The sequence below is a fragment of the Pezoporus wallicus genome, unplaced genomic scaffold (assembly GCF_028554395.1).
Source record: "Pezoporus wallicus isolate ANWC-B61680 ecotype Strahan unplaced genomic scaffold, APGP_CSIRO_Pwel_v1 contig_5416, whole genome shotgun sequence".
In the NCBI taxonomy this organism is placed as follows: Eukaryota; Metazoa; Chordata; class Aves; order Psittaciformes; family Psittacidae; genus Pezoporus; species Pezoporus wallicus.
Window position 1 is genome coordinate 752741 of NW_026642898.1, and position 12403 is coordinate 765143.

The 12403-nt window shown below is 47.8% G+C and overlaps 1 protein-coding gene across 5 annotated transcripts in view; it reads left to right on the forward strand.

Annotated features, from left to right (window-relative positions):
* The first annotated feature begins 500 nt into the window (after positions 1-500).
* Positions 501-12403, forward strand: part of RALGAPA2 (Ral GTPase activating protein catalytic subunit alpha 2) — a 115845-nt gene continuing 103942 nt past the window's right edge. For all 5 annotated transcript variants that reach the window (XM_057433119.1, XM_057433120.1, XM_057433118.1 and 2 more), the window contains exons 1-3: positions 501-618; positions 8175-8285; positions 8921-8970. In XM_057433119.1, coding sequence (XP_057289102.1) covers positions 513-618; positions 8175-8285; positions 8921-8970 — 267 coding nt within the window. In that variant the 5' untranslated portion in view covers positions 501-512. The remainder of the gene's footprint in view (positions 619-8174; positions 8286-8920; positions 8971-12403) is intronic.

Sequence of the window (12403 nt, forward strand, 5' to 3'; positions counted from 1 at the left end):
AGGCATCAACCCCGACACCGCAAACTCTGACGTCATGGGCGCGTCATCTCCCTTCGGGGCACACGCAAGGGCACACATCAAGGGCGACAAACCGGGGCTGGAGCGGGACTGCGCTGAGTGCCCCCCAGCGCAGCAGCGCCGTTATCCAGCCCGGAGGGTGAATGAAGCCGCCATTAAACGTCAAACCCCGGCCGTGACGTCACCTGAAACGCCGCCGCCCGGGCCCGGCCGTGACGTCACGTTGAACGCCGGCGGCGCGGGCCCGGCCGTGACGTCACGCTGAACGCCGGCGCGCGTGCCGCCCGCCGCGGGGCACGCCGGGGGCTGTAGTCCTCCCGGCCGCGAGGGGGCGCGGCTGCGCAGTGCGGCGGGCGGGCGGCGCGGCCACGGGCACGCCCACCGGTGCGGCGGGCAGCGGGCCGGTCACGGGCTGGGTCTGGGTCTCGGTCTGGGTCTGGGTGTGTGTGTGTGTGTGTGTCTGTGGCGGCGCTGCCCGCCCGCCCCGCGCAGGGATGTTCTCCAGGAAGGGCCACGCCGATGTCAGGAAATCCACGCAGAAGGCGCTGGACCCGAAGCGGGACGTACTCACCCGCCTCAAGCACCTCCGCGCGCTGCTGGGTGAGTGCGGCCGCCGCGGCGCTGAGGGGAGCGGGCGGGGCCGGGCCGGGCCCGGAGACCCCCGCCCCTACGCCCCACGGGCAGCGAAACCCAGGGGGGCCGGGCCGGGCGGGAGGAGCCTCACATTAGCGAAAGCCTCACCTCGAGGCGAAGGTGCCGGCCGCGCCCGCCTCCCAGTCAGCCTCGGTGCCTCCGTCCGTTCACCGGCGCTGCTGTCCTCAGGCGGGAGAGCGCTGCGGAGTGCAGACTTGACAGGGAGCCCCCGCTGAAGGTGCCCGTGCCTGCCCCGAGTTACCGCAGCTTTCCCCAAGCTCCCTTGGCAGTGCTGGGGAGCTCCGGGCGCTTCCCGGCGCTGTTGGAAGGCAGCAGCCCGCCTCCTTCCCCAGTTCCCGGAGCCCATGCAGAAGGTTATTGCCGTGCTCTGCTGCTCCTGGCTTCGGAAACTTGGGTCGCTTGTGTCGAAATACTTGTGCTGCAGCATTGTTGTTTGGGGACAAAAGCCGTGCCTACATGGGTGATTTCCTGCGGGGCTCTTCGGAAGAGCAGTTCTAGGAGCTCTGCTCTTGTCAACAACACCTTGACAACTTGTCCTTCTTCCTTGCTCCCTCCCGGAGAGCTGCTTTTCTGGGGCCAGGCTGAGAGAGCTGGGCTGGGGCAGCCTGGAGAAGAGAAGGCTCCTGAAGGGGAGACCTGAGAGCAGCTCCAGTTCCTGAAGGGGCTGCAGGAAAGCTGGAGAGGGGCTTGGGACAAGGGATGGAGGGACAGGCCAAGGGGAATGGCTTGAACCTGCCCGAGGGGAGACTGAGCTGAGCTCTTAGGCAGAAGCTCTTCCCTGTGAGGGTGCTGAGGCTCTGGCACAGGGTGCCCAGAGAAGCTGTGGCTGCCCCATCCCTGGCAGTGTTCAAGGCCAGGTTGGACCCAGGGGCTTGGAGCAAGCTGCTCCAGTGGAAGGGGTCCCTGCCTGTGGCAGGGGTTGGAGCTTTCAGGTCCTTTCAACCCAAACCAATCTGGGATTCTGTGATTTCAGCTGTGAGAAACGAGTTGCTAAGATTTGGTTGGCCTCGTGTTCTCTGTTACTCAGCAAACTGCAGCAGGAGAATGCTTTTAAGAGGTTTTGTGCACTGTCTCTGTTCAGGAGCATCGGTGGCAGTGTGTGTTTATCTCAGTTTAGATTGTTCTCCTTGGTAAGAAGGAGGAGAAAATGATCTGATCTGTGCCAGTGTACTGCAGCCCTTGGCTAGTTTGCCGTTTCAGTCAGGTTTGCAGGTGTGTTAAAGCCTCAAAGACGTTGTGTTGTGGGCTGTGAGAAGCAAGTAAGTGTCTGGAGGGGAGGGCCTGGTCAGGAGAGAGCAGGAGGCTGCAGGGCTGCACCAGTGAACCGCCCTGTGGGCAGCGTGGGCCCATTCACGGTGCTGGAGATGGAACTGCAGGTTAAAATGTCAGCTGTGAGGAGGGAACATACACAAACAGGTTTGAACGTTCTGTAGCAAATCAAGGAGCCTTTGTGGTGAGGACCCTGAGTGTGGTCCTGGGAAGAGCAGTGCTTCTCTCCCTTGGGATGGAGCCCTGGAGAAAGCTGTGCTCAGGGTGTGGAAATGAGTGAATGAAGTGAAAGCCAAGTCTGTATTGGTTTAGCTTGCTACGGGCATCTTGCTGATTTTTTTGGGACATGTTTCGTACGCATGAGTAACCATCCCCCTGGTTTGTGTTGCTCCCTTGTGATCTGCTGCACTGAAGTAGCTAATCTGAACCAGAGACTTCTGTGGGTAATCGATCAGTGGACAAGTGCTGGACAGATCTGTAACTGGTCTTGAGTCATGCTCTGGAAGCGGCCAGGTCTCGCTCATCTTGTGACCAGCAATGCACGCAGGTTTGATGTGCCCAGACCATAGACAGTTAGTATTCCCCGTGTGGACTCACAAGTGGAGCAGTTCTGACTGCTGTGGTGGTGGGACACAAGAGTCTCACGGGTTGGAGCCCCTCAGCACCTGCAGTCTGCACGTTGTTTGTGAACAGCATTGAAGCTTAGCTTTGGAATTAGTGCTGAGTGAAGGGTCTGTGGCTGCTCTGGGTATAAATTCCTCCTGTTCTGTATGTACAGAATCTCCATAGTTGTCAATCTGGTGTCAGTTTCGTGTTGATTTCCCTCTGAGGACCAAATGTGTGTATGAGAACTTCGTTTGCCTTTCTATGTATTTAATTCTTAATGGTACCACGTATTTAAGGGCAGGACATTGGAAGGGTGGGAGCACATTCCTTACCTGCATTATGATGTGCCTTTTAACTGTGTATGTCTCATTGCTCGTGTGCTGTGCAAGCAATAGGAAAAGAATGGCAAGTTTCGGTGTAAAAAAAAAAAAATGTTGGGAAGCTTCTTGTCTCTGAGGTGAGGTTTAGAGCACTTTGTGAAAGCATCCTGGAGAGATGCTCTGAGAGGCTGGAATGCGAGCTCGCAGACCATGTGTGTCGTCGTGCTCCACCAGCCCCACGGGAGTAAAGGGACTTGAAGAAACAAGAAGTACAGCAGCTTGGGTTAATGTTCCCCTTTCGGCCTCTCGGAAGGACACCACTAGGTTAAGGTGAAACACTGGTGTGGCTGTGGCTCTGGCTCTTGGTGGTACCCATCCTAGGGAGCGTGATGGTTTGTGTGCAGGACAGAAGGTTGTCAGGCTCTGGTGACAGAGCTGACGGGTGGAACTAATGGGAAATACACCCATGAGCGTGACGAAATTAACTGATGTCCTCAGGCAGATGGAACAGAAGGGGAGAGCCGTGCCTGGTGCTTTCTGTAAAAATACTGTCAACCCAGCTGGTAATGGGGAAATATCCCTATCACTGCTCAGGAAGTAGCCACTGCCAGAGGTAGTGACCTGATGTTTTGATTAACCTTCCTGTTGAACACTGGTTTCGGGTGAAGCTGTCATCAGAACCAGAGGGCTGGGCAGTGAATGAGGGCCTTGCTGGCTGCAGTGCTGTGATGTGACAGCTCGCTGTCTCGTAGGGGATGTGGCTTGTTGCAAGGGCTGTGTCAAAGCAGGCTGTGGTCCTGTTCCTGATGTCTGCCTTTGAGAACATCAATGTAAACACTTCAGATAACATGGGAGTGGCTTTTTGAAGATAATATCTTCAGAGATACTGTTGCAAGTGCATGTTTTATGGTATTGTTCAGCAGGGGGAATGAAGCAACTCATGGTAAGGATCTCTTCTGTATTTAAAGCAAACTGAGCTTTTGGTATAGAGTCTCAAAAAGAGTTGGATGTTTCTTTCTCTTTCTCTCCCCCTGCGGTGTGGCACTCCTTGTGCTGGCCAGGGCTAGGAATGTGTGTGTCTTCGTGTCCTCGCACCCCAGTCATTTCACTCCCTGTCCCCAACTGCTTGGCTCAGGCCACAGTGGCACATGTTCTCAAAATAACTGCCCTGTTCTTGTGTTTCCGTAGGAGGTGCCATCCTCTCCTCCTTTGTTAGCTTTAAATCACAGGAATTAATCTGTAAACAAAATGACAGTTACTCCTCTGAGATCCTGCTGACGCAGGAGGATAGGAATCAGAGGATGGTATAACAGGGGAGGGATGAGAAGGAGGAATATGTATTTCCATAAACAAGGGGTTGTGTGAGCACCAGCATCAGTAACACACAGTTTGATGGCTTCAGGTCCCTTAGCTACCATCTGTTTGTCCAGTACCCAAACGGAAAGAAAAGATTCCTGTACATTTGTGTTGCTGTAACATCCATCCCTCAAGTCTCTGATGCCCTTCAGGATCTGAGCTCCTACTTCCTGTGGGCAGTCTCTACCTGCATGGCCATGCAAAGCACTCACTGGAATCACAATGGTGTTAGGGAAATGACCAGAAAAGTTCCTTTAGTTTTGTTACTGTAAAGACAAACTGACTTTCAGAACTTGGGTAAAATCGGTAGGAATGTTTTTTTTCCCAAATACAGTGTCAACAGTGTGGTCTTTTTAGGATGGACTTGAGCCACGCTGGTGTTATAAGCAATGGTGGTGACAAGCTTGGCTCTTTCACAGTGATTTGGCCATAAACGAAGCCCTCTGCACTGTTTCCCAGGTTAGTGTCTGCGGGACATTGTTTAGCATAAAAATGTGTCTTTGCTCTTTAAAACTTTGTTTCTGTGACTGTTCATGGGCAAAAATATTCTTTCTTTTTTTAAGCATCTCAGTGTTTTCTCCTCCGACACAAGTGACAAGTTCACTCTAACATCTTTGCACGCCTTAGTGTATTCCCCATGAGTTTTTCTTCTGGTTCCAAGAATTGCTCTGTTGTGACGTATTTTTTATGAGTAATGGTGTAGCAGGAGCAACAGCTACCCTCTGCTGTAGTTCTCCAGTAATTTACATGAGGTCACTCTCCGCTCATGCAGAATATGGGTAAGTTTTTATTTCATGAGGGTGCTGAGCCTTTTCTGTGTGGTGTTATTGCTCCTTCCAATTTCAGAGTGATTTGCCAGAGAGCTTTAGGGCTGGAGATAATGTTGGTGTGGAGGTTGTGTCTGTGAACAGACCCTGGTGCTCTAAGTTGCCCACCACCATGCACATTAAACTGAGAAACAGCAAAGAGTGGGCCCTTCCCCAGAGCCACCGGTGAATCTCTGTGAGCTGCCTGGGATGGGGATGGTGCTGAAGCTGAATTATGGGGCTTGAATTTTCTTGAACTGAATATTGTTAAGGATGATAACATTGCTTTGAAAGTAGCAGCAGATTGGTGCCGTTGCCAAGCCCAAGAACAAGATACTGAAGGAGGGCAGTGGGGTTTTCCAGTTATGGCACAGGCGTAGGAGAGGTTTTCATTTAGAGACACTCAGAGGTGACCTCTTCCAGCCTTCCTGCTGAGTTTAGAACAGCCCTTACCCTGAGGTTTCACATGAAATTGGAGGTGTTCAGTTATTGTAGAGATTGCTCTAACTAGAGGGGGTTAGTATAGGATGTTGCCATGCTGATGCACCTTTTTGAAGGTAAAACCTGTTTGTAATTTCTGGGGCAAGAGTAGTAATAAAAGTTTGCAATTAACCGGGGTACGAGTGTACCATTGTACCTTCATCTGCTTTAATTCTGAAGTATTTGAGCTAAAGAAAGCCCTTCAGGACTGAGAGAACTTTGTATGAATAACATGAAGCCAAGAGACTTTGGAAGTTCATGGAATGAAGGGAGGGTTTTGATTACTTAAGTGACTGCAGCAACACTTGGAGTTAACAGGAAAAGAAAGGTTCTGGCTTGCTAAGGACAGGATGATTGTCCCTGCAGATCTAGTCATATGAGAAGGGTAATGAGAGCTTGGCAGGAAACCCAGATTCTTATTCAGTGCTACCTGGATAGTTTGTTTCCCTAAACTTCCAGCTTCAGTAAGGCAAGTAATGGTGACTTGCAGTTACCTTATGAGCCAACTGCTCCATGCTTTATATGGAGGGAATATCATGTGCACCCTCCTGAACGTCTCGTTATCTCCTGTATGTTGCTGTAAAAGCTGTAAAGTGCCCATGGGCAGCATCAGCCAATGGATCACCTATCCGTGTTTGGGGAATGCCGTTAGCGTATATGTGGGTATGGGAAACCATTATGTATCTGATGGCTGACAGTGTTTGCTGGCTTGCTCAGAGCTCTGGCATCACTAGGTGGCTGGTTTCAGCAGGAGTAACCTGAGAGCTACTTATGAGTAAATATAAAAATATTACCTAATACCTGCAATTCAATCCCAGCCCTGCAGTTTAATTTCCTTGGATGCTTATAAATTCTTCAGTCACTGTGATTTCCCTAAAGTCAGTGGTTTATTTTCTTATTTTGTATGATAAGTAGTGCATGATACTTTCACTGATGTTTTCCATTTGGAAAGCAGAAGAATGAGCCTTACCCTGCCGCAAGCTGAACATACGTATAGTAGTGAGCCAAGTGAGTGTCTCAGGCCTCCTGCCAACTTTCCATGAGCCCTCCTGGGAAGCTCTGTCTTGTCCTGGTTTCTGTCGGTTTAGCTGGCAGAGCCATCGCCCACCTCTGCCCTCCTGTGCCCACCGGAGCAGGGAGAAGCGCTCGTGCTCACTGTGGCTTTCCACTGCTCCTCACCATGAGCATGTGTGGTGAAGGAGTAAAGAAACCGTGTTTTCTTAATGTGTGCAGCAAGTAAGGAATTTGGGAGTGAAATGCCCAAGAAAGCTCTGTCTTTGAACAATGGAATTATTGGGCCAGTGGCTTATTCCTTGTGTATTGGATATTATGTTTTAGGTGAAGTGCGCAGTGGTGTCAGGATGACAACTTGCATGCAGGATTCCAATAAAGTCTTACTTTCTGAGTGAATATTATCTCTTGGGGTAGTAAATGGGGGTGTTGTTGCTGGCTGCTTCTAAGGCAAGAGAAGGTTTTCCTGCACACCTTGCGAGGGAATGTGAGGAGCACCGTGGTTCGGCAGGAGAGGGCTGCAGTGCTCCAGTGCCTCCGGACAGCAGAGCAGCACATGAGTCACGCATAGAGAAAAGGAGAATTTGCTTTTTTTGATCAGGCAGTTCCTTTCTCCTTTCACAGCTCAAAGGCAAAGTTTCCTTTTTGTTCAGCTCTTAATGACCTCATCCCTTCATATGAAATCCTTGTAAATGGAAGCCTTGTTTTCTCCCAGAGTTGTATTTAACAGGACGCATTCAGAGAGGGGAATATTTGCACTTAGCTCACAAGTTCGAGACCAGTAGCTTGTAGGAAACAGATATCATGTAAAAGAGTTTCCATGCCTTGCTTGTTTCCGTAGCACAAGCAACCAGGCAATGCCCTACTACCAAACCGGTATTAATTAACCCTCCCTCCGCATTGTCCAAGACTAAAGTCATTCCCTCTTCTGCACTTGTGTGATGTTACTGGGTTGTGTTGCAATTGCTTTGTCTTGATTAATGAATGAGTTTCTTGAGAGGTGAAATTTCAGTGAGAGGCTGTGTTGTTAATAATTCCTGCCCTTTATCTTCTTACTTTGGGGTGGAATCATCTCACTCTTTGTGACCAAATCAGTTCAGTGAAGAGCAGGTGACGTTAAAGTGTGTTTTGCAAGTGGCAGGTTTAGAAAACATTAGGTTTTTTTTTCTTCTGAACAAATAAACTTATTTCAAATGCCAGCCCCAATCCAAGGCTCAGGGAAGGGAGCATGCCCGGCTTTCCATTGAAATGAATTGGGAATTTGCTGTTTTCTGAATTGATCTGCTTGTCAGATAGTCTGCAGCTTGCATACAGCAATCTCTCCTGGTGTTTGTCTTTTCCCACAGTACCTCCTTGTAATGACACAGAAGCCATTAGGTTGATAGCCAAGACACAGCCCATCTCCTTTCTGATTCTGTTGATGGAAACCCGGTGGACCTCAGCCACACGGCAACCTTTCATCAGTGAAGTGCAAATGGAAATGCCCCTGTTTTACTTTGCAAGGATGGAATCAGTTTGGTGTAGAATACCCAATGAACTCACTGAAATGGTTTTGTATTGTGTTTATTCCATTCTCTAACACTCAGTTTGCATGAACACAGTGCCTTCCAGCTTTGTGACGTTGTGCAGTGACTCCATTTGTTCCTCTTTTCAGATATTGTGGATGGGAGTGACCTGAAGCAATTCTTTGAGAACAATTATTCTCAAATTTATTTTGTATTCTATGAAAACTTCGTAACACTGGAAAACAGCTTGAAACAAAAAGGTAAGTTTTAGAGGTTTGCCAGCAGTTGTTGAGTCAGTTTTCCCCAACTGTTCTCAACAGCATTCTGTTAGAGCTTATCTGGTGATTATCTAGTCCACAGTTACCTCTATTTGCATTAATGGTTCTGTGCAGTACAGTATTAGTATTAATCATGTTAATTTTACGGTGGCAGAGAGATGAGCACAGAAATTGCTCTGAAATGTCATAACTGAAAAGAATTCTAAATGCATTTTTATGGTGAAGTGTCACTTCAGCTCAAGAATCAGTTCTCGTGCATTTACATACGCATCCTCTTGCCTCGTTTTGAAGTGCTGAAGCCTTCAGCCTGCAGTTAAGCAGATGTCTGTTCAGCTCAAGCACTGTCAGAGACGCACAGACCAAGCGCAGTGTTGGAGCTCTGTCGGCAGGAATGGCTGTCTGCTTGGAGATGGGCACGGTGACCTGGACTCCAGCGGTCCCTCACTCGGATTCAGAGAGAGGGGCACTGAAGTCTGGAAGCATCTTGCTCTTTTGCTGTTAAAGATGAATAAAATAAGCAGAGTGCAACATTTTTGACTTCACATGAGTAACAGTGTGATTTTGCCATCTGTTTCATACTGTGTATTTATGGCAAACTGTTGCTTTCTGCCTTGCAGGGAATAAATCACAAAGGGAGGAGCTGGACTCCATTCTCTTTCTTTTTGAAGTAAGTTTTCCAACTACTTTTTATTTTAAGTCTCGCTGTGATTATATGCTTACTTAGGCCTTTACAATGCGGGGTGAAGCCAGATGTCAGTCAAACCGACAGTAGGTGTCCGTGACTATACAAAGTGGGAGGCAGAGGAGAACTGGGGGGGTTACGCTTGCAGATACGATGACAATAAACAGTTTATTATGCAATAGGAATGTTGGTTGGATGAATATCCAGAGTTAAGAGATTTCATCAAAATCTCTTGATAGTCATTTTGATAGACGACAGGTGTATTACTGTCATTTATCTGTAAATAATATATAATGAATACTGTGGTTATGAATTATACCTGTCCTGAGGATCAACTCTTTGGAAGTGTCCTGGGTCCTCTCAGTAGAATTTGGGAGCAGTTTTTTTGAATGAAGTTCTTGCTTCTGTGTCTCATGGAGGGCTAGTTCGGAACAGCAGTTCTGCTCCACTGTGCTTTGTCAGCGTGAAGTTCAGTGTCACGTTTATGTTGAATGTCTCACAGCAGGAGTCTGGGCTCTGCTCCTTTCACAGGGAGGCATCTGTTACCACTGCAGTATTCAGTCTTGCAGCACAAGGAAACCAAAATGAGTAAGAGTTGTCAACTACCGCATAGCAGTTTGAGCTGAGTGTGAAATGTTAATGTAACTTTTTTAATGACAATGTTTAAAATGGGATTTATTAAAGAGGAGCATCTTTTCCACCCAGAAGCGTGCCCTTTCCAATGCCAGCACTCACAGTGTCTGCAGTGTCTAGGGAGGAAATGTTGGCCAGTTAACTTTAGCAGAGTCAAAGCTGGGTGTCTTTGATTTAAAAAAGAGTAGCCTGTGATAAATCATTTTCTCAGGGATCTCTACAATCAGTTATTACCTAAATATATTTGGGTGAGAAAACATCACTGGACCAGATGAAAGCCTGACATATAAAGTGTCTTACAAACACACAGCAGAAGCTCTGTCTGTCTGAAGACAGGATCAGTGGTGCCTATAGGGGTTTTGGTTTGGGGTTTTTTTAACAATCCATTAGGTAAATAATTGGCCTGATTTCTTTCTCAAGGGTAAATACACACATCTCCTATTGATTTCTCTTTGTTAATCCATCTGCTAACTTTTTACTTGAGTCTTACATCACAAAAGTGTTAGTCTTTCTTTATAGTTTAGGCTTTTTTTTGGTAGGGGTGTTAGGAAAAAAAGCCTCAGACTTTCGATGGGACTCTAGAGATTAAAATGAAGGTTACGTGTTCTGAACTCTTTTCTCTCCCTCTAAAAATGGAAAAAAATCCATTGTATTAATGTATAGCTTGTAGTTACAATAATATTTATCCTGACAAGAAGAATGATGCTGTCTAGCTTAACACGCTGTGATATGAAACATGGCCATGAAAATGATGATATGAAGTGCTGGATTTTTGTGATCTCATCTTCCAATATTTATGAGGTAGCCAATACATCTCTTGACTCGCTCCTCTGTCTGCCAGGCTGCATTTTCACACTGAAGTCTAAAAATCAAATCATGTTTTCTGCTACTTATTAATAAAAGAGCCTGCTTTAGGCTTTGCATGGGGCTCGTACATCTGCTAGTGCCGTATTTGGGGCAGGAGATACTCTTCTTCCCTCTCCTCCCACGCCGGTGGTAAAGGTATGGCTGCATCTCCTGAGCAGGGCTCTGCAGCTTAATGGGAGCTCATTAATGCCCTTGCGCTGTGTCTGGAATAAGTAATTTCAGTGGCTGTGTCATTAAATGGCAAATAGCTGATGGTTGCTCACCCTCTTGAAGTGAACACACGTTCATTCCTGGGTCCTGAAACCCAGGGTGCTGAGAACCGCGCATCTAACGCCGCTTAGAAACGTCAGGAAAACACTCTGTATGAGGAAGAGAAAAATCCATAGTTATATGGAACGCGGTGTTGCTTTGGGTCCTAGCTGAGGGGAATTATGTTACAGCCTGGTCACCGACAGCCCTGGGGAAGAAGAAGTCCTTTTGGATGCTTGTGTGGATTTTGGAGGGGTCCCTTCTTGGGCTTTATCTACTGAAGTAAATTTGCAGTCCATTTGTAACACGTGCTCACTTGTGGGAGAACAGTTCTTTCGAGGGCCCTTTAACATGCCCCCCTTAACAGAGGGTATGTCAGCCTGAGCACAGGACAGAAGATGTAAATGCCACGAAATGAAACATTCATACTGCAATCCATAGGAAACCCAGCTAATGGGTTGTTAAGCTGCCCGGGTTTCATCTGGTGGCAGCTGAGCCAGAGGGTGCCTGGAGTTTCCTTCTAATTAGCTAAATAGGTAATTACTGAGGATTAACAACGCTGGAGTCCAGGAGCTGAGGGCTAACGCTTTGCGAATCAGCAGCAGTATTTACGGAAGGAATGGACCTCTGCCTGTCCGGTGGCTCAGTGGGGTCCTGCTGCTGTTCTAGTGACACCTACTGTGGGTAGGAGGTAAAAGTAACAAATGCCTTTTCCATAAATCCCCTGGAAACTGCGTTGATTCGGTTGTAGTTTATTGAAGGTTTAATTTTACATGTCAGCTACCCAGCCTGGCCACTCAACAGTAACATCACACAACATATTAAAGAAGAACTACTAATCAAAAGGGGGTAACATGAAAGGTTAACAGTTCATTTTGTAAAGTACTTTGTTACAATTAATGTAACAAAGTTCTTAGCTCTAACTTCATGTTCTCTAAGGTGCGTTGGCCTCCTCTTTTGCCGAACAGATATTCATGAGATGATACAGTGACTGTAGTTAGCTGTATTATTTTTCCGTGTATCATCTCAAAGGCCAAGTCATGTGAGAACTGACTTTGCCTGTTCTCTGGCGAGGCCCGGTTACCTCCCGACTGCAGTGTGTGTTCAGAATGCATTGACAGCATTTCCCGTGTCACTGTTCTCCCTGACTTGAAGGCGCTGCGTGTTACGCCGAGCACTGTGGGTCACAGAAGGTGCACTGCAGTTCTGCAAAGTTGCTGGGTCCCATGGGAGTTCTGTGCCATCATCTGAGTGTGAAAGCTGTGGTTTATTTTAATTATAAAGGGTTTTGTCTTGCAGCATCAAGTACTGATTCCTCTGAGGCTGCATTCTTTTTGCACTGGTAATGCAGTAAGAGCAGGCTGATAGGTTGATATAATGCACAGATCAATTTCTTCCCATTCTCTGTTCTATGCACAGCTGCATCTCTTGTGCTGATGCGGCATTCACTGCACTGATGTAACATGCTGGCTGTATGAAATAGTTTGTTCTTATAATTTCAGATACACTTTCTAGTGCAGGAAAGCTTTCCAAAGTCACTTACAATAGCTGCTGTTGTTGCTAGAACTTTCTCAGGTCCTGCCAGTGGCGCTCAGGTCTGTGCTGAGTGTAGGTAGCTGGGGTGGTGGGTTGGGTGCCCCCGCTGCCGCAGGGTATGTACACAGAAAGC